General features: G+C 37.4%; 1 protein-coding gene across 4 annotated transcripts in view; it reads left to right on the top strand.

Moving 5' to 3' along the window:
- Positions 1 to 26,121, top strand: part of Cep83 (centrosomal protein 83kDa) — a 141,301-nt gene that overhangs the window by 51,509 nt on the left and 63,671 nt on the right. For all 4 annotated transcript variants that reach the window (XM_013518406.1, XM_005374473.2, XM_005374474.2 and 1 more), the window contains 2 exons: positions 10,330 to 10,422; positions 12,372 to 12,503. In XM_013518406.1, the coding sequence (XP_013373860.1) occupies positions 10,393 to 10,422; positions 12,372 to 12,503 (162 nt within the window). In that variant the 5' untranslated portion in view covers positions 10,330 to 10,392. The remainder of the gene's footprint in view (positions 1 to 10,329; positions 10,423 to 12,371; positions 12,504 to 26,121) is intronic.

Raw genomic sequence — 26,121 nt, 5'->3', positions numbered from 1 at the left:
ATATAAAAAATGGAAAGATATTTCTTGTTCTTGGATAAAAAGAAGCAATACAGTGAAAATGGCCATATTTCCAAAATTGTTACACAGATTTAATGCATGAAATCCAATCAAAATGCCAGTAGTATGTCTCATAGAATTAGAGAAAACAACCCTACAATTTATTTGGAATCAGAATACACCCAGAATAGCAAAAACAATTCTGCCTACAAAGGCAAGGCAGGAAGGATCACAGTCCCTGATTTGAAATTATACTACAAAGCTACTGTGATAAAAACAGTATGGTAGTGGCACAGAAACAGACCCAAGAATCAGTGGAACAGACTAGAAGATGTAGAAACAACTCTGGACATACTTAGCCACCTTATCTTTGACAAAGGTGCCAAGCACATTCATTGGAAGAAAGATGGCTTCTTTAATAAGTGGTGCTAGAAAAAATGGCCTTCCACATGCCAAAGGCTAAAACTAGACCTGTATCTCACCATGCACTAAATTAAAATCAAAATGGATTTAAGATGTAAATATTAAAACAGAAACACTAAATCTGCTGGACAGACTGAGTAGAACTCTTAAACACATAGATGTAGATAAAGACTTTATGAACAAAAGCCTAATCACATGAGGAATAGCATAAGCAATCAACTGGGATCTCATCTTACTAAAAAGCTTTTGAACAGCAAGAAGAACCCCAGCAGAGTGAAGAGACAACCCACAGAATGGGCAAGTTTTTGCCAGCTGTTCCTCAGACAAAGGACTACTATCTAGAATATATAAAGAACTAAAAAAAAAAAAAAAAAATCAGAACCCACAAATGTAAAGACACAATCCAAAAATGGGCATCTGAAATGAGTAAATCCTTCTCAGAGGAAAAAATGGAAATGGCCAGTAAATACATGAAAAAATGTTAAACATCATGGGTCGTTTGAGAGATGCAAATTAAAACAATACTGAGACTCCATCTTACTCCAGAAAAAATGAGTATTATCTCAAAGTCAACCAGTAACATGGTGGTGGCGCTGTGGGGAAAAGAAATGCTTGTCCACTGTTGGTGGGAATGTAGACTGGTGCAACCACTGTGGAAATCAGTGTTGAGATTTTTCAAAAACAGCCATTTCTCTGCTTGGTATCTTCCTGAAAGAATTAAAGGCATCATACCACAGTGATATATGCACACCCACATTTGTAGCAGCACAGTTTGTAATAGCTAAATCTTGGAAACAGTCCAAATGCCCATCAACCAATGAATGGATAAAGAAGATGTGGTTTTTTAAAAATACAATGGAGTACTACTCAAAGATGGATAAATTTGAGACATTTCTAGGTAAGTAGATGTACCTTGAGATCATACTGTTAATTGAAATAAATCAGACACACATGTTCAAATATCACAGGGTTTTTTTGGTGTGGGAAACTGAAAGTGCAAATAAGGACCAAAACACATAATAGATATTGTGAAATAGGAAGAAAATGTTTAAATGGTAAGGGGAACTAAGAATGGGGGAGAGGGTAAGGAAGGAAGGAAAAAGGAAGAAAAAGAAGGAAAAAATGGAAACAACAGTTTTTGTAAATAAGGCCGGAAAGGGGTTGGAGTGAGGAGTGGGAAATGGGAAGAATCAAGATATATCATGTACAGGTACAAATTCAGTATGATGAATATGATTTTATCTAAAGTATACCAATGAAATTTAAAAAGGGGAGGGACATAAAGAAGCTGCTAGTGTCATTTGGATGAGCTGCTTGTGACTTCTGCCCTCTCTTTGCTGTAAAGTGTTTCTCCTTGCAATGACCCTCTTTGGAGCCAGCCAACTACCAACTGAAACCTCCACAAACTGAGACATAAATAAACCTTTCCACCCCTAATTTGGGTGTCAGATAGTTTTTCTCAACCAGGAGAAAAAGTAACTAAGAGCCTGGTATTGTTGATACATTGTGTCAACTTGGGGAGTCTAGAGGTTTGGCTAAGTGACTCAGCAGTTCTGCCTGTTGGGGTGAAAAGAACATGGGCTTACTCTTCTGGGATGTTGTTCGTTGTGTCAATTTGAGAAGTTTAGAAGGTTAACTGTGATTCAGCCGGGAGCTAGGGTGCTGACTTTGTATTCATCCTGAGCCTGTGCAAGAGGAGGGCATGGAGATTATGTGAGTGCTACACGCCCCCTGGGTGACCTTCTTACAATACAAGGGAGGGAAAGAGGCTTGCTCTTCCCTGCCACTCCTCCCTTTTGCTCTTGTTGTTTTGCTGTCCCTTGCAGCCACAAACTGTTGCCCTCTGCTATGTGCCACTCTGCCTTGGAGCCAGCCGAGTATGGACTGAAACCTCAACAAACTGTAAACTAAATAAACCTTTCCTTCCTTAATTCTGGGTGTCAGGTATTTTGTCTCAGCAACGAGAGCAAAGTAACTAAGACAGAGCCACTGCACAGGAAGTGTTAGTACAGTGCTCTGATGTAGTTAGTGATCAGGATGTGTTAGCTGTTGTTGTTACCTGTTGGGTGTTTCTTACATAAAACGCTTGGATCAGAGGTGTTTCAGACTATGAAGCCTTTCAAGTTTGATCTTGGTGTGCATTTCAGATTTCGGAGTTTGAATTAGGGCTGTGCATCCAGTGTGTGGTCATATGGACTATGGGCAAAACTTTTTTTGAATGTAATGAATTACAGATATACTTTGATCAAACTGAAAAAAATTCCTTCACTAAAATTTATGTGTTCTTTTTGTTTCAGGTACTGAAAAGTGTGTAACTTGGTATATTTCTTTTTTTTATTTTGGGTGCTAGGAAGCTCATGTCAAAATGTATTATTGAGTTTCAGTAATTTATTAAGAACTTTTTGCATAACAGTATTTATTATCTTACATTTAAAAATTACAACATTGGCCTATTTCCTGTTACTATTTTGGCACATGTTGGAGTGGTAAGGATTTGTTATAGGATACAGACTTCATGTTAGGTTTCTTTCAGACAGACACAGGCAGTGTTCCTTTAGAAATCTAGGATGGAGAATAATTTCTCGTAAGATGGGCTGGAGAAGAGTCTATTCTATGGCTGTAGTTTATTTGTGCTTGTGGTACGAGGATCCTGGAAGAGAGTTTTTTTAAATTATGAATTTGGTTATTTTTAATGATTCCTAGAAGTAGATATTAATAATTCCAGAGGCTGTGTGTTAGAGACCTCACCGATCAGAAAACTCCTAAATTCGTTGCTGTTAGACAGCCCAGGCCAGTGTGAGCTGTACACCATTATAGGATTTCAAGTGCTGTTGTCTCCAAGAGGTGTCTGTTATAAATTGAGCATATAAGGAGCTGTGTAGATACTGCACAGCTTCTTCACTGCACAGGGTAATGAGCACAGGTCAGGAGATTTTCTGCTTGCTGTGCCTTCTGCAGATTGTTAGTAAAGTCTTCAGGGAATCATTTGCTTCTACAAGACAGGTCCTATGCCTGGACAGTAAGCTCTTTCAAATCTTACTACTTTTGAGAGATATACATATATATCTACCTTGTAAAATACAGGATAATAGTTGTGCAGATATAAAGGATTAAAAATAAAGAACCCAAACACATCTCAACAGAAAACCTCATGCTCACACCTTATGAAAGGGGGCATACAATTTAAATATTGAAGGAAGATAAATATGTGGTATGTTAGATATGTTAATTAGCTGGGTTTAGTCATTCCACAAAGTATATACATATCAAAATCTGTTATAAACTGTAAACTTACGATTTAGAAAAAAGATTCAATTTGAATCACATGCCATTATAATTTATTAATGCTAGATGCTCCATTATTTAGAACAATAAAATATAGATTGAAAATCAAAGGGTCATCTAGTTAACTCTAGTTAAATCTGAAATTAAAAGGGACTTAAAAAAATGTCACAGGATCCTCCTTTGCAAGGGAAAGCTCTCATCCTTCTTGTCTCCTTGATAGTAACGATTAAACCCGGGGACTTTGCACTGAGCTACATCCCTAGCACATATATCCTTCTTTTGGAGATAAGGCCTTGCTAAACTGCTGAATTGCCCCATCTGGGCCCAACTTTGCCATCTTCCTGCCTGAGCCTCTCAGAGTGCTGGGATTACAGGCATGAGTCACTACACCTAGTTCCATCCACTAATTTTTGTTAATTTTTTTGTTGTTTTCCCCCAGTTCCTCTTTTTATTAAATAGTCTACCAGTTGATTGTGTGATAAATCTCTGATAAAGGATTACTGTCTTTAATATAGAAAATGCATGTGCAAAAAGCAATTAGAACTCTGAAGATAAATGCTTAAAACAAAGATTCTCTGTGGACAGAGTTAAAACAGCAGTGGCAGATAGTTGAAAAGTATCTTGCTCTAAGATAAAAGAAGAAATAAAACAAGGAAAATTTAAGTCTGTACTTTTGATCCTGTTACATGTTATTAAATAAATTTAAAACCATAAATCTAGAGTTTTTTGTTCATTTTTTAAGGCAGGGTCTCGTTATGTAGTCCAGGCTGGCCTTGAACTCTGTGTAGCCCAGGCTGGCCAATCCTCCTGCCTCAGTCTCCCAAGTGCTGAGATTACAGGTGTGTACCACCATGCTTGGCAGTAAGTTAATTTTTTTAGTAAGCTGTTTCTTTCTAATGAATTGATCATTCCATTTTCCAAGTTCTGAAATAGCCAACAGACCACAGAAAGACATCTCTTTCGGCTCCTGCTTAAAACCAAATGTTAGGAAACTGCCAGCCTTGATTCAGGGCCAGTTCTTTGGTTTTTTTTTTTTTTTTTTTTTTGGTCTTTTGGTTTTTCTCCGGTACCAGGAACTGAACTCACGACCTTGCGCTTGCCAGGCAGGTGCTTTGCCGCTGAGCTAAATCCCCAGCCCCTTCTTTGGTTTTTTTAAGTCAGAATCTCACTATGTAGTCCAGGCTGGTCTTGAAGCCACTATGTAGCCCAGGCTGGCCTCACATTTGCAGCAGTCCTCTTGCTTCAGCCTCTTGAGTGGTGGGATTCACCACCAGACCTGCACTATCTATTAATTTTTAAATTGTATGCTCCTCTTCATAAGATGTGAGCTCTTAAAACAATGGGAATCCTGAGATTTCTTTTTCTTTTTGTTTTTTTGAGACAGTCTCTCACTGTGTAATTCAGGCTGACCTTGAACTTGCTTATGTAGCCCAGCCTGCCCTCAAACTCAGAGAGATCCTCCTGCCTCAGTCTTCCAAGTGCTAGGATTACAGGTGTGTGCCACCATGCCCAGCTATGAGATATTTCTTTAAGTCTCTTTTAATTTCATATTTAACTGGAGTTAACTAGGTGATCCTTTGACTTTCAGTCTGTATTTTTATTGTTTTAAATAATGATACCTCTTGCATTAATAAGTTGTAATGGCATGTGAATCAAAGTGAATCTTTTCTTTCTAAATCTACAATTGAAATTATATGTTTATAGTTTATAACACATTTTGGTATGTGTATACTGTGTGGAATGACTAAACCCAGCTAATTAACTTCTTTTTTTTTTTTTAACTTCTCATATTTATCATTTTTTGGTAGCTCAAATTAAATTTCTCTTTGAGTTTTAAAACAAGGATTGTACATGTAGAGAGTACTGGCATTTGCAGTATATGCAATTATATTGTACAGGCGGTAGGCAATTGTATTGCCTCTTTAATCCAGGATATTTATTATGGATAATTAAAAAAAATTATGGGAGTTTAATAAAGATAATTACAAGTTATTTTGTGTCTGGATTATTTATGGATCTGATGATCTGAGTAGTTGAATTTGTTGGTCAAAATATGTATTTAGATTGTTCTTTACTGATTTATGTTTAATTTGCAGTTTTTACTTAAGGCTGATGGGAACAATGATTTATTTATTCATTTAGCTTATAGACAGCCTGTATATTTCTGTAGTTTCTCCTAATAACCTCTGCCTTTTAATATGGGTATTTAGGGTTTTCACATTTACTGTGATTATTAATAATCTTAGTTTTTAATATACTATCTTAATATTTGATTTCCACATGTTGCATTCTTTGTTTCCTGCTTCATTTTTCTTAATCTTTTTTATTTTTCTGACTCTCCTCTATCCTCTTTGTTCTTACTAGTTTTAGCTCTTTGAGTTAAATTATTATACACATCTTTTATTTTGAGTGTAAGTCTCTGCCTACCCTAGCTGTAAAGCCTATGTTGTTATTTTTGTTTAAGAAGGTCATTGTCTTTTAAATAGATTTAAATAATAAGAAAAATTCTCAGGTATTTACCTACTTAGCTGTCAGATTCAGTGTTCTTCATTTCTTTGTTTATCCATATTCCCATCTGGTAGATTTATAAAATTTTTCTCTCTGTTAAGGATGTTGTTTAACATTTCTTCTGTTGGTTAGAAAATTTTTTCAGCTGTTTCTTTTTAAAGACAGGGTCTCACTAAGTTGTCCAATCTGGTCTTGAATTGTAAGCCTCTTACCTTAGTCTTCCAAGTAGCTGGGATTATAGTTGTACACTACTGTGTCCATCTTTTTTGTCACTGAATATTGAATTCTCAGTTGACAGTTCTTTTACCCCAGTAACTTGGAGATGTAGCTCTACGGTGGTCTTGTTTAGGTTGTTTGCACACAAGAAATGTGCTGTCAGTCTTGTCTTTGTTCTGTATATGCTGTATATCATTACCATGCAGTATATGTTTTAATCTTAGAAATTATAGTTTTCATCTTGAGAAATGTAATTTTATGCTTTTTATATGTTTTTTGACTCTACTTAATATATTCAGTCTTTAGTTTTTCAAACTGATTGGATTAAGGTATAGTAACTTTATATTAACCATCTAAATGTTTAACATTTGTGTCACTTCTTTATTTTAGATTGATTTCTTTTTCCTTCGGTACTCCTGCATTTTCGCATGTCTGTAGATTTTTTATTGTATGTTAGCTGGATATTGTGTGTTTTACTTTGTTGAGTGCTGGACATTTTTTGTATTCTGAGATAAACATTCTTAAAATTTTGTTCTTGACACAGTAAAGTTACTTGGAAACAGATTCATCTTTCTGGGTCCTGCTTTTTAAGATTTGTTATGTGACAGAACAGTTAGTGTAGTACTAACTGTTTCCCACAGCTAAGACAGCATCCTACTGATCACTAATTTTTCTGTGAAATGAAACTTTCCCCTGTGGCTTTGGGAACAGAAATTACACGTAGGTGTGTGTGTGTTATAAGTGCTGATCCCTCTAATCTTTTTGGTGGTTCTTTTTTTGTCTTAGGTAGTTTTCTTATACGTGTGTGCTGCTCTGCTAAATGAGCCAAGACTTGTTGTAGATCTTCGTAGTTCTCTGTGTACTCTTCTGTTAGTGACCTTAGGTTGTGACACTAACCTCTCTGGTTTCCCTGAATTCATCCTCATTTCTGTCTCTTTGAGTTAGGAATTCATCAGATTCTTCCTGGGTATGTTTTCTTGTGTCATGTCCTGGAATCTCCTAAAAGTGCACCTTTGTTGTGCTAGCTTTTTTATGTCCAGTGTCTAAAAAACTGTTGCTTAATTTTTGTCCATTTGTTTTTCTCATGCAGGAGAGTGTAGCTACTCTCATTATTTTCTCTTGGCTGGAAGTGGAAGCTCTTTCAGTTTTAATTAAATTTTAATTATGAAATGCTCTAGCATGTGCTGGAGAAGTGTAGAGAGTAGAGTAAGACATTCTCACATACTCGTCACCTACCATCCGTAACAGTCTCTGAGCCAGTCTTGTTTTAAGTGCTACCTCTCCTTCCACTCTGTCAACCCATATAGCCTACTTGGAATCAAGTATTATTTCAACCCTAAATAATCCATATATATCTCTTTTGCACTGAGAGAATCCCTCTTTTAAAAGTATAACCTAAGCTTATCATATTTAAATACTTCTTCCATGTTACTTTTTTTTTTTTTTTTTTTTGGTTTTTTGGTTTTTCTCCGGTACCGGGAACCGAACTCACGACCTTGCGCTTGCCAGGCAGGCGCCTTGCCGCTGAGCTAAATCCCCAGCCCCCCATGTTACTTTTTAATAGTTTATCTTTGTTCAAATTTCCTTAAGTGTTCCACAGTTTTGCTTGTTGTTAAAGTTGGCTTGTACCAGGCACAGTGGCAATGCGTGTAATCTAAGCCACTCAGGAGGCTTGGGCAAGAGAACAATTTTGAGATCAGTTTGGGCAACTTAGAACTGGTCTTAAGATGCAGTTTTAAAAGGACTGGGGAATATGGCTCAGTGGTAGACTGCTTGTCCAGCATAGGCGAGGATCTGGGTTTAATCCCCAGCACTGCTTCCCCCACAAAGTTGACTTGTTTGAAACAGGATCTAAATAGAAATAATCTTTCTGTATTAATATTTTTCCTTTAATTACCAACTTTTCTCACTTCTACTGTTGATACTATCACCCATGCTTGACACCAAAAACCTGGTCATGGTGTGAGCTTTCTATTTAATTTCTCTAACCTTGCTCACCACTTCTCTTTACCATGGTTATTGTTTTCACACAAAGCTTTTGTATCATCTTTTGCAGTCAGTTGTTTTCCTATGTGGCATTTGGAAATATGCCAGCATAATGTTGCCACAGTGTCTAGAGAAATTTCTCCCACCATTGATGTAAAGGAACCCAGAATTCTAACTTTACTGAAATGCTTACTGTGGTTCCATTCAAAGTGCCTGTAGCTCACCTTTGAGAAGCACTTTTTGGAGACTTTCCTGAGTCTGCCACCTCAGGAAAGTTGAAATTTTATCTGTTTGGTGATTTGGGTTGTATCCGTGCTTTAGCTTTCCCATTCCTTTGGTGCATCAGTCTTTCTCTCCAAAATGTCTTTTCTGTTCATTCATCCCTGTTCATTACATTATATTAACTGCTTTATAGTTACTTACATGTATGAGTTATTTCTCATACCAGAGTTTGAACTTCTTATGGAATGGTATGTTTCATGTGTCATCTTTGTGATCTTTAGAAAGTTATTTAGCTACTTGCCTCCATGTAGCTACATTATAGAATTATTATGGCTTAGTTACTTTTCTTGTTAAGACAAAATAACCGACACCCAGTGTGAAGGAGGAAAGATTTATTGCAGCTCACAGTTTGTGGAGATTTCAGTCCATAGTTGGCAGAGTGCATGGCAGGCAGGCATTGCAGAGGAGATATAGTCCATGCCTGGCAAAAGGCAGCAAAACAACAAAATAGCAAGCAGCAGGCAGCAAGCAATGACCTCCTTCTGTCTCTCTCCAGGATACCAGCCCTTAGGGTGGGTAGTACTCATACCCTTAAGCCTAGCATTAAACCATGAGTCAATCCTAGCATCACATCCTTGATCCTAGCATCATGATTGGATCAAGGTAGAATCAAGGCTGTGATGCTGGGATTGACTCATGACTGCCTGAGACTTTAGGGGGACATCTAGATACACGCCATATCAATGGAGATTAAATATATTAATGCATGTGAAATGCTTAGAACAGATAGATTATAGTACATTGCAAAATGCCTTGTGTTTAGTAGCTTTTCAGTAAAATTTTAGTACTGTTTCGAATAAAGTTTATGGAATATTGATGAATAATTAAACTGAACATTCTTATTTTCACAGAGACTCATATAAATAACTGATTTTTTTTTACAACCGGTATTTGTTCATTTGTTTCTTCGTTCATTTGTGAAGGAGTGCTGGAGTGATTTCTGCATGGCAGGCTACGGTGGGAGGTGTTGGGAATGCAAGGATGATTAAAGACAGCGGTGTCTGCCCACCTGCCGCTTCCAGAAATATTTACTTGCTTTTTGAAATATGAGTTCTGTAAAAGTGTGTGACAGGGAGGAGCCTAAATTAACTTTGGTGGTCTGAGAAACAATCAGTCTTTTCTCACTGAAAATAAGTCTGAGGAATTCTCCTGGATATAACAAATTATTGTGCCTTTGCCTGTTTTAGAAAATAGCTAGGCCACAGGCATTGTGTTCAACATGCTAGTCTTAGCTGACAATATGGTTATTCTTAATAATCGTGGTAACACTTAGTGATTGTCTTTAGCTCATGTTAATGGATTTTTTTCACACTTCTGAGAACCAGAAATTGAGATTCTTTTTTTTTTTTTTTTTGTGGGTATCAGGAATTGAACTCAGGACCTTGTGCTTGCCAGGGAGGTGCTTGTGCCGCTGAGCTATACCCCATCCCAGACTGAGATTCTTAAAAGTATTGTTTGAAGCTATGGTCCTATTTATATAGTAATTATCATAAATTTATCTCTATTATGGAAACATCTATGAATTATATTTCATTGTCATAATTGAGAGAGGCTTAGAAATTTGGAGAATCCTTTATTTCCATACATATATGATTTTATATTTGGAATTGTTTCTATTTCTCTACATATAAGGTATTAACTCCGCAGAAATTGGAATTGTTAAAAGCCCAGATACAACAAGAGTTAGAAACTCCGATGCGAGAGCGTTTTCGGAATCTGGATGAAGTAAGTAATTGTGTAGAACTGTATGTTTGCTGTCATGTGATTATGAGTTACATGACGTAAAATATCTTTCCTTTACACCTTTTCCTCCACCTACATCCTACTGATGTTTTCTTTGGCACTCCAGAAATAATGCAGCTCAAGAGTGCTTTAGCAGCATTACTTCTGCTTTGACTATTCTTCATCTAGATATCTCTTGGCTAACTGTTGCTTTATCTTTTGCAAGTCATTGCCTAAAATGTTCCTTTCTCACTGAGGCCACTTTAATTGCTCCCGCTCCAATTTCCCTTCTAACATTGCAGCCTGCCTTTCCCATCACTGCTTCAACCTTTGGATCCTCTTTATCTTGCTCAATTTTTATTTACCCTCTACTGCAGTGATGGAGAACCTTTTAGAGACTGAGTGCCCAAACTGTAAACCCAAATCCATTTATTTATCGCAAAGTGCCAACACTGCAATTAAACCTGAATACTGAGGTTTTGGTTTAGAAAAAAAACTGTTATCTGACTGTGGCTGCTGCAGCGACTTGGCTTGTGTGCTGACCGAGAGGGCCCGCCATGCCTGCTGTGGCACACGGCCATAGGTTTGCCACCACTGCTCTAGTATCTGTCATCTTCTAATGTGCTATGTTAATTATGCTTTTCTGTGTTAGCAACTCTGGAATGGGAGTTGCATAAGAGAAATAACCTTTATCTGTTTTATTCACTGTTACTTTCCAAGTTCCTAGAACAGCTTCTGACATACTGTGCCCAGTTAATATTTGTTGAATGAAAGAATGAGTTTCATGCAGTGTCAGAAAGGAAAGTATTTGTTAGTTTTACTTCAAGATAAGACAACTCATTTTATGAAGTGTTGGTATAATATAAATGTTTAATAAAGGGGACTGGGAAAGACTGCAAAGAAATAGATTAGGTGTTATGCCAGACATTTCATATGTTGCCTTTAAAAACAAACATACCAGGCCTGTACAGATTATTGTCTCCTTCAAAGTAGACCCCTTTGGAAGGTCATAGTCTGATATGCTGCCATTTACACAAGACAGTTGTGGAATCCTCTTTCATAATGGCTTACTGGCTTGATACTATGATATTCCAAATATACTTCTAGTGGTAAAGTATCATGGCTTAGGATGGATTAATATTTGGAAATGAAATTACTCAGGTCCAAAGTAGGTGATCAAGTTAAGTAAAAGCATGCTTTTAAATTCAAAACAAAAAATATCTCTAATATGAAACTGATTTTCTTGGTTTATAAACTGGCTCAGAAGTCTTTCAACTCAAGATTTACAATGATCTGAATATTTTAGGAGACATACTTTCCTTACTACGCAGTTTTGTGATATTGGTTGCAATAGTGTCTTCTGCATCTTTCTTCCCTGCTGCCTAAGTTTCTTGTTGAGTATTCAGAATAGTTTCGTAGATTGTAAGGATACAGGACTGGTGCCCCTCAGGACCCAAGAAAGATGGCACTATGTTTATGTGTCAGCTGGTGTGTGGACTCGCACCATCTGTGTAAAATCTTATGGAACACTAAGTTACTACACTAAATATTCAAATGATCTTTTATCTACTTTGATGAAATCTTTCTTTTAGAGGGGTATCTTATACTTTAAAAATCTAGCTGTATTTTGAGAAGTTTGTTGCCTTGTTAAATATTATTTATGAAGCCAAGAGATAAAACTTTCGTCATGCTGTACATTTTATTATAATAAGAATCAGTGAAAGAATAACATTAATTGAATATAATTTGCTTTATTGGTACCTTCTCAGGAGTATATTAATTTTGCTTGTAGGATATTTGAAGGGACTTTTCCAAGTTTCATTTGTACTTCTGTTAAATATATATTTTTACTTTTAGAATGGCTCTTAATATAATTTAAAATTATATTTGTTAAAATGAGTACAAATTTTACCTACAAATTTATCATGACTTGCAATCTCCTTTTAATGTAGGAAGTGGAAAAGTATAGATCTGAATATAATAAGCTTCGCTATGAACATACATTTCTTAAGTCAGAATTTGAACACCAGAAAGAAGAATTTACACGTATTTTAGAAGAAGAAAAAATGAAGTATGAATCTGAGGTAAGTGATTGATTACGTTACTTTGAGATTATTGTAGTCAATAATTTTGTTTTCCTTTTCTTCTTTGACATTCTGGGGATTTAACCCAGGGCTTTGCTCATGCTTGACAAATGTTCTGCCATTGAGCTACAGACCCAGACCTTTTCATTTATTTCTTTCTTAGCTCAAGGTAGGATTTTACTAAATTGTCCAGGCTGACTTTGAACTTGTAATTCCCCTTCAGTCTTCTGAGTGGCTGGGATTAGGTGTTATTAATTTATGATAAAGCATTTATCATGATTTTCATTAGTATTTTTATGTGAATGTTCTGTTTTAACTATTTGATTATTTCTTTTCACTTTTTTTCTGCCCCCTGGCAATAGAGGTAGACACTTTGGAGATTTCCATCATATAAAATTTCTTGTCTCCCGTAGCTATGGAGATAGATTTCTTTGTGTAAACATAATTTATGAGATTCCTTTTCAGCACTGTCTCCTCTACTTCTTAGAACCAAATCACTTCCTGGGAGCTTTAGTGGTCAGCCCTTGTACCTCATTCCTATTGATATAAACAAGGAGTTTACACCTTTGTGTGGTAGGAAGCATACTTTGTTCTTTCTGATGTCTGTTCTTATAGTATTTTCTGTCTGCTGCCAACAACCTGCGTTCTTATTCCTTTGGCAGCCTTTGTACTCATTTTGTGGTTTGTCTACTAGTTTTTCTAAAAATGAGGATTCTGGTTTTCCTTCCTCATCTTACTTTTAGATGATTTTTCAGGATAGAAGGAGAGAAACAGTAATTTTGTTCTGTCATATTTATAGAAAATAGCTTGGTGTCTAGTTATGTGGTACATTCTGTGTAAGCATACCTGCGTTTTAGTAAATAAGGTCCAAAATACACAATAGATATTGTGAAAAGGAAGAAGCTGCTCAGAAGGAAAGAACAACTGGGAGAGGGAAAGAAAAAAAATATACATACATACACAAGATAGCTAAGATAATTATATGACTGATTTCTATTAGTTCATTGAACAGAACGGTTTGTGCTTACACTGTTTGATCAGTTTTGTATACCTATATCTTGTAAGCTGAGCAACTACTTTGAAGGTAATAGGCAATATAATAACCATTGTTAATTTTCTATTATCTTGTTTTGAAATTGTGTATCATCATTTTTATTGTTTTTTGATCTTTCTCTTTAAAATAAAAAAAAAATCTTTTAAAAACCCCTGCATTTTATATTTACTTCATTGTCTTTATTTGGAATTAATAGTTAAAATAGTCTCACTTTCCTTTAATAATTATTAGATATTTACAGTGTTCTAAATGTCTAATAAAAACTAAAACCATACTGTTTGGATCCGACTGATTTATTCCTATCAGTAAGCAGTGCTCCATGATTGTTCGATATGTGAGAGGCTATCTGAACTTTGGATCATTTGAGTCCATTAATATTATTGTCCCAGAACAGTGTAAAGATTTATAATAGTTTTTTGCATGTAAATAATTCTTAACAGTGGGGTATAGAGGCATGCAGCTATAAGTCTAGCTATTTGGGAGGCTGAGGCAAGAGACTGTCTCAAAATATAATTTAGAAAGGGCGGAGGATGTAGCTCAGAGGGAATGCAGCTCAGAGTGCTTGCTTAGCGCATGAAAAGGTTTGGGTTCAATCCCCAGTACCACATATGCACACACAAAATTCTGTGCAAAACTTTAAATGCTTTATTTGCATAATATCTTCTATTATAATAGTCAGTGAATTGGGCAGGACTGCCTTATTTTTTCCATTTTAAGTTAGGAAGTGGAGTGACAGGAGAGGAATTGTCCAGTCTCAGAGAATCAACAGCCAGGTTAGCAGCAAAACTCTGATATCCCAACTTTAGTATCACAACTCACAGCTCAGAGTTTTCAGTTTGAAAGAACCAGTGATTTGAAGTTGCCATTCTGATTAGCCGCCCTCCAGGTGGGGCCTCCAGCAGTTCATCTGGTAGAACAGAGTTCTTAGTGGATGGACTGATTAGCAGCCCTCTTCAACTGCAATTTTGTAGCAAGGGTCATTTGAACTGTACTGCGTGTGATTATAAAAGGGTTTCAACCTGTAAGTATGACAGATTGGAAGAAACTGGATGCAGAAATTTTCTTGTGGAAAACAGACATGATAAAGATTTCCAGCCTAACATGAAGATTTAGTATATTGAGAGTAGCTATTGAGGTCCCATGTAGCAATGTTTTATTTTAGACTTTGCTTTTAAAATCAGATGTAATACTTACCTAGTAAGGATTATGGCTTAAGTTTTTTTAAAGAATTAAACCTGCAGCTGAAACCTGATGACTGATCTGTTTTTCACCATGAAAGACCAAATGATACTGAAAATTTTTCTCCAAAAAATTTACGAGATCAAAAGCCAGGTGTAGTGGTACACGCCTGTAAGGGAGGCTGAAGCAGGAGGATCACTGCAAGTTTGAGACCAGCCTGGGCTACAAAGTGAGCTCAAGGCCAGCCTAAACTGCATAGCGAGACCCTGTCTCAAAAAGATTAAAAAAAAAAAAAAATTTAAGAGATCATACTGTCATTAATTTTCACGATTAATATATCCTGTGATAGTGTTAGGAATCTGAAGATAAACTGTCAGGTAAGAAGCCATTGGGGCTGGGGATATAGCTCAGCGGCACAGCGCCTCGTGGCAAGTGTGAGGTTGTGAGTTCAATTCCTGGTACCAACCAAACAGACAAAAGAATCCATAATTAATGGGGCCTGCAAAAGTAAAACTTCCTGATAAAACTGAAGTTTTTTTCCTTCTACTACACAAAAGATTGTGTAGGAGCAGTATTACTCAGTGAATAATTGGAGATTTGCTTTCATTACATCATTTATGTTCACACTGGTTTCTGTACACAAACACGTGTGCATTGTGGAACAGCAGATACAGTTCCATAAACAGCTTATAGGAACAACAGATATCTAATTTCAAAGCTTCAAGGTAAACCTGCTCTTACCATCTTCTCATTCGCAACTTAAACTGATGTAAATTATACAAATTCATGTAATAAAATGTAGGCATACCTGTTTTAGTGCTCTTTGTAGTTATTACCTGTTTTACAAATTGAAGGGGGCAACACTAGGTTGAGAAAGCGTCGACTCCATTTTGCCAACAGCATGTGCTCACTTTGTATTTTTGAATTGGTAATATTGTGCTCATTCTCACAGTCTTCCAGACTTTTTCATTGTTACCTGTTAATCATGACCTATGATTGGTAATCATTGATATTACCATGGTAATTGTTTAAGAGGGTTATGTAAGAGTAAACTTAATCCATAAATGTATGTCTGGCTGTACTACCAATTGGCCATTCTCCTACATTTGTCCCTTTCCTTGGGTCTCCTTATCCCTTGAGACACAATAATAAATCAGGCCAATTAATAACCTCACAGTGGCCCTTAAGTGCTCAAGTGCAAGAAAGAGTCTCATATCTCTCACTTCAAACCAAAAGCTAGAAATGGTCAAGCTTAGTAAGAAAGGCATGTTGAAAGCTAAGACAGGCTAGAAGCTAGGCCTCTTGTGCCAAATAATTAACTAAGATGTAAATGCAAATGCAAAAGAAAAACTTGAAGGAAATTAAAACTGCTAATGCAGTGAATGCAGTGAATCTGATTTGGAGAAATTATAGTGACCTGGATAGATCAAACCAACTACATATCCTTTTGTTTGTTTGTTTGTTTTTGTTGTTTTTGAGACAGGGTGGTGTTATGAGTTCATGCTGGCCTTGAACTGATGGCAATCCTGCCTCAGTCTCCTGAGTGCTGGGATTACAGCATGTACCACCACGCCCAGCTCAAACCTCATTTCCTTAATCTGAAGCCTCATCCAGAGCAAGACCCTAACTCTCTTCAGTTCTGTGAAGGCTGAAAAAGGTGTGTGCATTTGCCAGCTTTTTGCTATTGCAACTGATGTCTGAGATAAGTCAGCTGAGGAAAGGTTTATTTTGGGTCACAGTTTGGAGGTTTTAGTTCATGACTGACTGGCCTCCATTGCTAAGGGGCTGTGGCAGTACATTTCTCTTACCCCTTTGAAGGGTGTACCCTAGTGACTGGAAGACTTTCTGCTAGGCCCTTCTTCAAAGTTTCTACCACCTGCCAGTAACACCAGCCTGGGGAATAAGCTTTTCACATTTGGGCTTTTGAGGGACACTCCTGATTCGGACTATAGAAGCAATGAAGCTGACAGAGAAAAAGTTGAATCTAGCAGAGGTTGGTTCGTGATGAAGCCATCCTCATAATCTAAACATGCGAAGTGAAGCAGCAGATACAGAGAAGCCTCAGCAAGTTCTCCCGAAGACCTAGCTGTGACAGTGATGAGGACTGCTACATTAAGCAGGTTTTCAGTGTAGACAAAATGGCTTTCTGCTGGAAGAAGATCCCACCTAGGACTTTCCCAGCCAGAGAGGAGAAATCAGTATTTGTCTTCAAAGGACAGGCTCCCTCTTGTTAGGAGCTAATGCAGCAGGTGAATTTAAGATGAAGCAAGTGGTCCTTTATGATTCTGAAAATCTTAGGACTCTTAAGAATTATGTAAAGTCTACTCTACCTGTGCCCCATCAGTGGAACAGCAAGGCTTCATGACCACACATCTGACATGACAGCACAGTGTGGTTTATCGGATATTTTAGGTTCACTGTTGAGATCTACTGCTCAGGAAAAAGGATTTCTTTCCGGATAATACTACTCGTTGACAGTGTGCACTTGGTCACTCAAGAGTTCTGATGGAGATGTACAAACAAATGTAGAAACAACAGGAAAACTAACCCCTGTTGTTTTCTTTCTGCTAACACAGTATCCATTCTGTAACCCATCGATCATGAGTGGTTTTGGCTTTCAAGTCTGCTTCCTCTTACGGATGTGGGGAGAATAACTTGAAAACGTTCTAAAAGGAGTCACAATTTTTAAGTGCCAATAAGAACATCTGTGGCTCCTGAGAAGAGTCGAGAATATCAACATTAATAAGAGATTGGAATAAGTTGATTCCAGACCTCATGGGTGACCTTGAGGAGTTCTAGACCCGTGGAAGAAACAACTGTCAGTGGGGTGGGACTAGTAAGAGAATTGTGGAAGTAGATCCTGAGTTGTGACTGGAGTTTTGTAATCTCATGAGAAAACCTGAATGGATGAAGAATGGGTTCTAATAGATAGGCAAAGAAAGCAGCAGGAGGGCAGTACTAGCGATTTTGTGAGACGACATCTACTTCTGGTGAAGGTAACTGGAGCACACAAAGTTGGTTGACAAACCAGCAGCGGGGTTGGAGAGGATTGCTTCCAATTATGAAAAAAGTTCTACTGTGAGTAAATGTTAGTAAACAACACGACAGCTTGCATGAAAGGAAGGCAGTTGGCCCAGCAAACTCGACTGTTGTCTTATTTTAAGAAATTGCCACATCCTTCACCTTCAGCAGTCTCCTCGATAACCACTCAGTAGCAATTAACACTGACACGAAATCCTTTACCAGCACAAACATCTTAGGGGCTGGGGATTTAGCTCAGTGGCACAGCGCCTGCCTGGCAAGTGCGAGGTCGTGAGTTCGATTCCCGGTACTGGGAAAAAACAAAACAAACAAACAAAAAAAGAGATATAGTTCTTTATAATACCGTTACATACTTTGTAGACTAACTAAAGTTGAAATATAACTGCCCTGGGAAACTAAAAAAATTCATGTGGTTTGCTTTATTGGGGTAATTTTACTCTGATGGTCTGGAACTGAACCCACAATATCTAAGGTTTGCCTATAATTGGATTAGTACAAGTGATTACACCACTAACCTGACTAAATAAAAGTGTCAACAGTAACTCAGTGCAGAAGTATTAAAGTCTGAAGAAAGATGGGCAAGTACTACATCAGATGTAAACCAGGTGAACATACATAGTGACAAGGTCCCAAGAGTCTTCTGTCATACCTTTTTTTTCCTTTTGTGGTTCTAGTGATTGGACCCAGGATCTTGCACATGCTAGACAAGTACTATACCACTGAGCTACAGACCCATCCCTTTTTGTTTTATTTTTTATTTTGAGGGAGGGTCTCAAGTAGCCTAGACCGACGTCGAATGTGTGATTCTGCTTTAGCCTCCTGAGCAACTGGCATTGCAGGCATGTGTCCATGTCCAACCGTCATGCCCTTTTTCAGTTATAAACCTTTTATTAACTTTAGTAACAATAATGTGTGTTCATTTTAGGAATATGGGAAATCAAATAAGCCAAAGAGAAATCATTCATAATCCCACCACTGAGACTCTGTTATGTCTTTCATTCATCCTTCACAAGTTTTTATGTACACTTATGTAGTATACAAATGTATTCTTTCCTTTACAAAATATAATCTTCATGTATGACTTAGTAACCTTTTTTCATTTTTTTTATCAGATCAAGAATCTTTTTTTAAGACTTTTTTTTTCTTTTTGTTCATTTTGAGATGGGGTTTCACTATGCAATTCAGGCCAGCCTTAAACTCACTTTGTAGCCTACATTGGCCTTGAACTTACAGTGATGCTCCTGCGTCAGCCTCCCAAGTGCTAGGATTATAAGCATGTACCACACACTCAGCTCAGGAAGTTTTTTTTTTTTAACAAGTGAGTAGAGTTCTTATATTAAAAAAAATTTGTAGATTAGTTCAAAATACAGTAAGCAGTGAGATGAGGTTAACACGAGATACATCTAAAACCACTAACAGCAACGAATTAAAAGTAGAAGGGTGGAAAAGATTCATCAGGAAAATGCTAATAAGAAGTGAAACAACAATGTCAATATCAGGTAAAACAGAAACCAAAATAAGCTGCATTAAATAGGGGAAAGGATGGTTTCAATTAACCTTCTGGTATATTACTGTATATTTGTTTCTTACGTTTAGCTTTTTCATCCACTTCTTGAAACATATCTTCATTGCTTAAACGCTTGTTGTGTATATCTGCTTTAAATTCATGGAGAGGCTGAATTAGTCTTTCTCTAAAGGTTTCTTGGGCTTTTTCCTCCTCCTCTGGCTTTCCCTGAGACTTTGGTCTTCCTCAAGCTTTGGCTCATTATTCTTCTCTGTTTTTTTTTTCTTTAATTTTTGGCCAGGGTTTCATCTTTTGTCTATTTGCCTCCTTCCCTACCCCAGCATCCCTCCCTCCCTCCTTCCTTCCTTCTTTTCCTCCTTCCCTCCTTCCCTTCCTCTGTCTCTCCTGCTTATTCCTCTTTGCATACAATTACATCTAGTACCAATCTGGTCAGTTTCTACCTCCCTACTTTTCTAGCCTTGGGCAGTGCTAAGAACTCATGTGTAAAATTCCATTAAGTCCACTCCTCCTTTCACAGGCCTCCAGCACTGCCATGTGCACTGCTGATGGAAGTTGGTACCCAGATGGGAACAAAGACCAGACTAACCCATCCTGCTTCTTAAAGTGACTAAGCTCTTTGTTGTTCACAAGTCAAGTGAAAAGCCAAATTTCCTACCCTCCTGGTTCCATGGGAATGCTAAATAATTTTTCTTACAGTACTAGTAACACAAAACTGATAATGTATTTTTGGTTCTGGTCTTCATCTTGATTTTATCATCAGCACACATCAGGAAATCTCTCAAAATACTTAATTGTTGTCCTGGTAGGTTCTGAAGTTCTAATTAGAAGTCTTGCTTTAGTACCAGATGGTTCCTTTGTCTAAATATTCCAAGTTCTCTTCTTAGATTTCTTTGAATCATATGAAATTAGACAGAAGTCTCCAAAATGAAAATGAAATTACCTCATAGTGGAAATTCTCTGGCATTAATTTTGGCAGCATTTTAGAAGAGATTTGTAGAATTTTACTCATTGAAGATTTTTGTGCCAGAGTGAAGTTTGTATCTCAAAATTGAAACATTTTATATAAAAAGAATTTCAAGTATTTCAAGTATTCTTTTAGTGTGACCTGGAGCATCCACTTAACTTCCATGTGCTTCTGTGTTCTCATGTATAAAATGGTGGCAGGAATAATACCTTTGATGGAGTTGTAAAAATTTAGTAAATGAAAATGAAGAGAGTACCTAGCTCACATAGATACTCTGAAGAGTGAGCATGTCTCATTCCATTGTGTGCCTTTTCTAACTTCATCTTGTTTCCAGCACTCATTGTTTTTCTTATAGTTTCCATTTTCTTGCTCTTTAAAATTAGTTGTAGTTGTCTTTCTTCCACTAGCTCCATGACTAAGAGTAACTCCTGTGACCTGAGGAAAGCATTTGTTTTATTTTGTTCTGAGTGAAAGTTTGTTTTTTTTGTGATAGGGTCTCACTGTGTAGTCCAGGGTCTGGCCTTTAACTCACTTATGGAGCCCAGGCTAGCCTCAAACTCATGGCAATCCTCTTGCCTCAGCTTCCCAAGTACTAGGATTACAGGCATGTGCCACTATGCCTGGCTGTCTGAGTAAAATTCTTCTTCTTTTTTTTTTGAAATGATTTTTATTGGTACACTTTAGGTATATATAATGATCACGTTCATCATTTGTACCTGTCAATGATATAACTTGATTCTTTTTCTCCCATTCCTCTACCCTCCCTGCAACTCCTCCTCCCCTCCCCATTTACAAAAGCTTTGTTTCCATTTTTTCTTTCTTTCTTTTTTCCCTTCTTTCCTCCCCCCACTTCCTTTCTGCCCTCCCCCTTTGAACATTTTCTTCCTATTTCACAATAACAATTATACATTTTAGTCCTTATTTATAGTTTTGGTTTCTCACACCAGAGAAACAGTGTGGTATTTACAAGTGTGTCCAGTTTATTTCACTTAAGAGTATGATCTCAAAGTATATCCATTTATTAGAAATGTCTCAAACTTGTCCTTCTTTATGGCAGAATAGTACTCCCTTGTGTAAAAGAAACCACATCTTCTTTATCCATTCACCAGTCGGTGGGCATTTGGACTGTTTCCAAGATTTGGCTATTATAAACTATGCTGCTATAAACGTTGGTGTGCATATATCACTGTGGGATGATACTCTTCATTCTTTCGGGAAGATACAAAGAAGGGGAGTAGCTGGGTCAAATGGGACCTTTAGTCCTAGTTTTTTGAGGAATCTTCACACTGATTTCCACAGTGGTTGCACCAGTCTACACTCCCACCAACAGTGGAGAAGGGTTCCTTTTTGCGCCTAGCCCTGCCAACATTTGTTATTGGTTGATTTCTTGACAGTAGTCATTCTTTTTGGGGTGAGATGGAATCTCAGCATTAGATTAATTTCCATTTCTCAAATGACCAATGATGTTGAACATTTTTCATATGTTTATTTGCCATTTCTATTTCTTCATGTGAGAAGTATCTATTCATTTCAGATGCCCATTTTTGGATTGTGTCTTTACATTTGTGGGTCTAATTTTTTTGAGTTCTTTATGTATTCTAGATAGTAGCCCTTTGTCTGAGGAACAGCTGGCAAAAAATTTTTCCCACACTGTGAGTTGTCTCTTCAGTCTGTTGGTGATCTCTTTATATGTGTAAAAACTTTAATAAGACGAGATCCCAACTGTTGATTCTTTCCTCCCAGTTGCCCTCTCCTGCCAAATCCATGCCACTCACCAGCCAGTGCAGTCCACCGTGTCCACTGCTCCATTGCAGTGCTGGTCTCTCCATGGAGGCGTTGGGGTCTCCAGTTACTGTGTGTCCCCAGATTTGAACCACTTCCCACACAGTGAGTCCCAGCTCAGGGAGAAGGCACTGCCCACTGCCTCCTCCTTCCTTGCAGTTTCTCTCTTCGTTTTTCCCGTGGCCCTGGGTCACATGGGTAATACGTTGTAGGACCAAATTTAGGCAGTCTGGGGGGTTTTGCTTCTGACCATGATAGAATAATAGGGAATGAACTTTTCTAAGGCCCAGTCTTAAAAGTGGAACAAAATACAGGAAACAGTGGTTTTTAGACACTGGAAAACAGGCAGCTGAGAGCAGTGATCCCTCAGGGAAGAAAAACAAATGAACTGAGCTGTACATCCTATGTGTGGAGGAATTTGCTGGGCAACTGTACAGACCAGGGAAACCCAAGTTGAGCTCCATGATCTCTGAGTTGAGGAGCTGAAGTTCAGAATTTAGAGGCTAGGATTTGAAAAGCAGAGTGTTAGAGAACTCTGGAATTTTGCAGTCTTCATTTGAGTACTGATTAGTAGACATGTGTGAGCAAAACATACAAGGCCAGAGAAAGAAAGGAGTCCAGGTGAGATAATCCCTAGTGCTAGTGAGGTTCTGGGCAGAGATTTATGCTTCTGCTGTGTGGCGCACTGAATTTCCTGTAGACTAAAGACACTTCTGGTTCTGTCTAACAAGTATACCAGCAAGATTTGAAAAGATTAGCATATTTCTGAATATCTTGACTGCATCTCTAAGTATCTTGACTGTATTCAAAAGTAGATACAGGAAAACAAAGAACCCAACCATGAAAAAATATAAAATTCACAGTGTTTTACATGTAGTCAGAAATGACTGGGCAGCAAATGGGTTCACTGGTAAGTTCTTCCAGATATTTAAGAAGGCATTTATGACAGTTTTCTATAATCTCTTACAGAAAATAGATTCAAAAGGAGTACTTCCTAACGGTATCACCTAAGATGTCCACATCTGGGCAGTAAGAAGGGCTCCTCCCCACTGCCATGGTGTCACTGGAGATAATGCTGGTAGCTGGGGCTTTCTCCTTTAACAGGCAGTCATGAGGTGCCCTACCTGTGTCTTGCTTGGATGGTAGCATACAAGGCTTACTGGAGAGACAGGACTTAAACCACTGCTCAGCCCTGTGGTGTCAGTAGAGGTCATATGGGGAGCAGTAAGAAGTCACTCTTACCTCCTCCCATCCAGAGAGGTGTCTGTGGGGCCCTCACAGGGAGCTGGAATAATCACTCTTGCTCAATGGGGTCATGAAGATCCTCCTTAACTTGGGTGTCGGTAGAGGTAGAGGGGGAATCTAGACTATCTTTGGCAGTAATAAGGTGGCAGCATTAGACTTCCCTTGCCATAGTGATGTCATAAAAAGGAGCTGAAACAGACATTTTATGTAACATCATGAGTCTCATAACATAATTTCCAAAATATTCTAAGTTTTAACTAAACTGCTTATCAAAAGCCAGGAAGATCCAAAACTAAATCTAGAAAACACCAAGAAATGCCAACACTGAGGACAGAGATATTAGAACTACCTGCTAAGGTTTTTTTTGTTTGTTTGTTTGTTTTTGTTTTTGTTTTTCTCCGGTACCGGGAACCGAACTCACAACCTTGTGCTTGCCAGGCAGGTGCTTTTGCCCCTGAGCTAAATCCCCAGCCCCCCTGCTAAGGTTTTAAAGTAGCCATGATAAGAATGTTTCACTGAGCAATTACAAATATGAAACAAATGAAAAAATCAAAATAGGCTCAACAGTGAAGTAGAAAATACAAAAAGGAAAAAAACTTAGAAATTTTAGAGCTGACAAGTAAGAAAACCTCAGTTGCTGGCTCAGCTGCAGAATAGAAAGGATAGAGGCAAAAAAGAAAATCAGTAAATTTAAAGATAAAACATTAGAAATTATCTAATCAGAAAAATTAGAGAGAATGGATTTTAAAAAATGAACGGTGATTCTCAGTGACTTATGGGGCCATAATAAAATATCTAAAATTTCTGTTCTTGAATAGATAAGAGAGGACAGTGCCTAAAAAATAGTGGCTGAAAACTTGTTAAATATGATAAAAGCATAACACTCAGATTTAAGAAACTGAGGAAATCCCAAAGAGGATAAATGTAAAGAAATCCACACCAGGAGACACCATAATGAAACTTTCAAAAACTAGAAATAAAAGCATCTTGAAAAGCAGTGAGATAAATGATACATATGGTGTAGAAGTTGGTGACAGAAAACTAGCAGACTTTTCATCAGAAACCACAGACTCCATGAGCACATTATCAAGTACCAAAAGAAAAGAACTGTCAACCCATAATCCTATATCCAGCAAAAATATTTTTCAAAAATGAAAGGGAAACTAAGATATTAAAATGAAGAAAAATAAGTGAATTTTTTCAGTAGACCAGTCCAAAAGAGTGCTCAAGAGTTGTCTGAACAAAAAACCCATAAAAGAAGGAACCTGAAAATATTCATGAGGATAAAAGAACATGATAAACAAAACTTAGAGTATATGCAAAATGCTTTACTTTGACTCATAAATTTTCTACATTTTACTTGATAGTTGAAATAAAAAACCCAAGCAAGCCTAATGTGGTTCTAAATGTACATACACAAAATATGTAGACAATTATAAACAAAGGGCAGAGGGATGTAAAAAGAGGTAAAATTTCTAATTCTATCTGCTGTAGTAGAATGAGTATTGTGGTAAATTATAATACCTAGAGTAATCATTAAGAAAACTAAAAAGAAGTACATTTGAAACATTCTAGGTAAATTTGGATCATGAAAAATGTTCAGGTAACTAACAGGATGGCAGGGGAAAAAAAAGCGGAGAAACTAAAAATAGAAGAAATAGAAAAAATTATAGACTTAACATATTAACATGGTAGTAAATGTAAGTGGCCTAAATACACAAATTGTAGGCCTAAATTTGCAGAACACATAAAAACATACAACTCTATGCTGTCTGTTAGAAAGTCCAAATATACCATTGTAAGTAGTTTGTAAGTAAAATGGTAGAAAGATATGCAGTATTATGCAACCATGAATTAAAGGAAAACTTGAGGTGCTGTCTTAATATCAGACAGTAGTAGAGTAGTAGATTTTTACAAACAAGAGAGGGCAAAGAGAGGTAAAGGGAGATAAGTGTTTTTACATCACTCAAACTGGGAAAGTGAACCCAATTTCCTTGGATTCCTTCATTTCCACCGTTTGATGATATATAATCCCTAATGACAAAACAGTCAGTCCACTGAGAAGACATAGGAATTCTAAATTTGTATGGGTCAAACAGAGCTGCAAAATATGTGGAAGCAGAGATTGAAAGAACTAAAAAGAGAAGTAGACAAATCTGTAGCTACAGTTGGTGACTTCGCACCCCTCTCGCATCATAATAGGCCGAACAGATGGACATAGAAAAACTCAACAACATGACCAACAGAATCTAATTAACATTTATAGGACCACTCTGACCAACAAGAGCATCCAAACACATTCTTTCAAAGTGCTTGCTAAACGTACACACTCTAGACCAGTTCCTGGGCTTTAAAGTAAACCTCAGATTTGAAATCACATGGGCTTACAACAGAATCAAACTAGAAATTCGTAGCAGAAAAGGAACAAGGAAATCTTCAAACACCTGGAAATGAAATGATGCATTCAAATAATGTGTGAGTCTAAAGGATTTTTCAAAGCAAAACATTTCATGATTCTACATTTCGAAAAAAGGCATTGACCCCCTTAGGAGAGTCCATTTTATCTCATGGAGAAATGACTGCCATGCAGGAAGCAGAGCTATGGCTGTGGCCAGGGACAGAGCACCCTGCACCCAGTGGCAGATTGCTGGCTGGCTCGTTAGCTGTCTGGGGCAGTGGCACCCTGGTTACCAGCATCTAGACCTTCCCTACCATGGCTTCTCTCTGATCTCTTAATTTAAAGAAGTTTCAGGGGGTCCAGGTACACTATACAGCCATGTCAAGAACTACTTCGGTTGGCCCCTGCAGGATCATTGTTCACTGGGAT

Source organism: Chinchilla lanigera, unplaced genomic scaffold, assembly GCF_000276665.1.
Source record: "Chinchilla lanigera isolate Chin_1 unplaced genomic scaffold, ChiLan1.0 scaffold00004, whole genome shotgun sequence".
NCBI lineage: Eukaryota > Metazoa > Chordata > Mammalia > Rodentia > Chinchillidae > Chinchilla > Chinchilla lanigera.
This window is presented reverse-complemented; position numbering and strand designations above follow the sequence as displayed.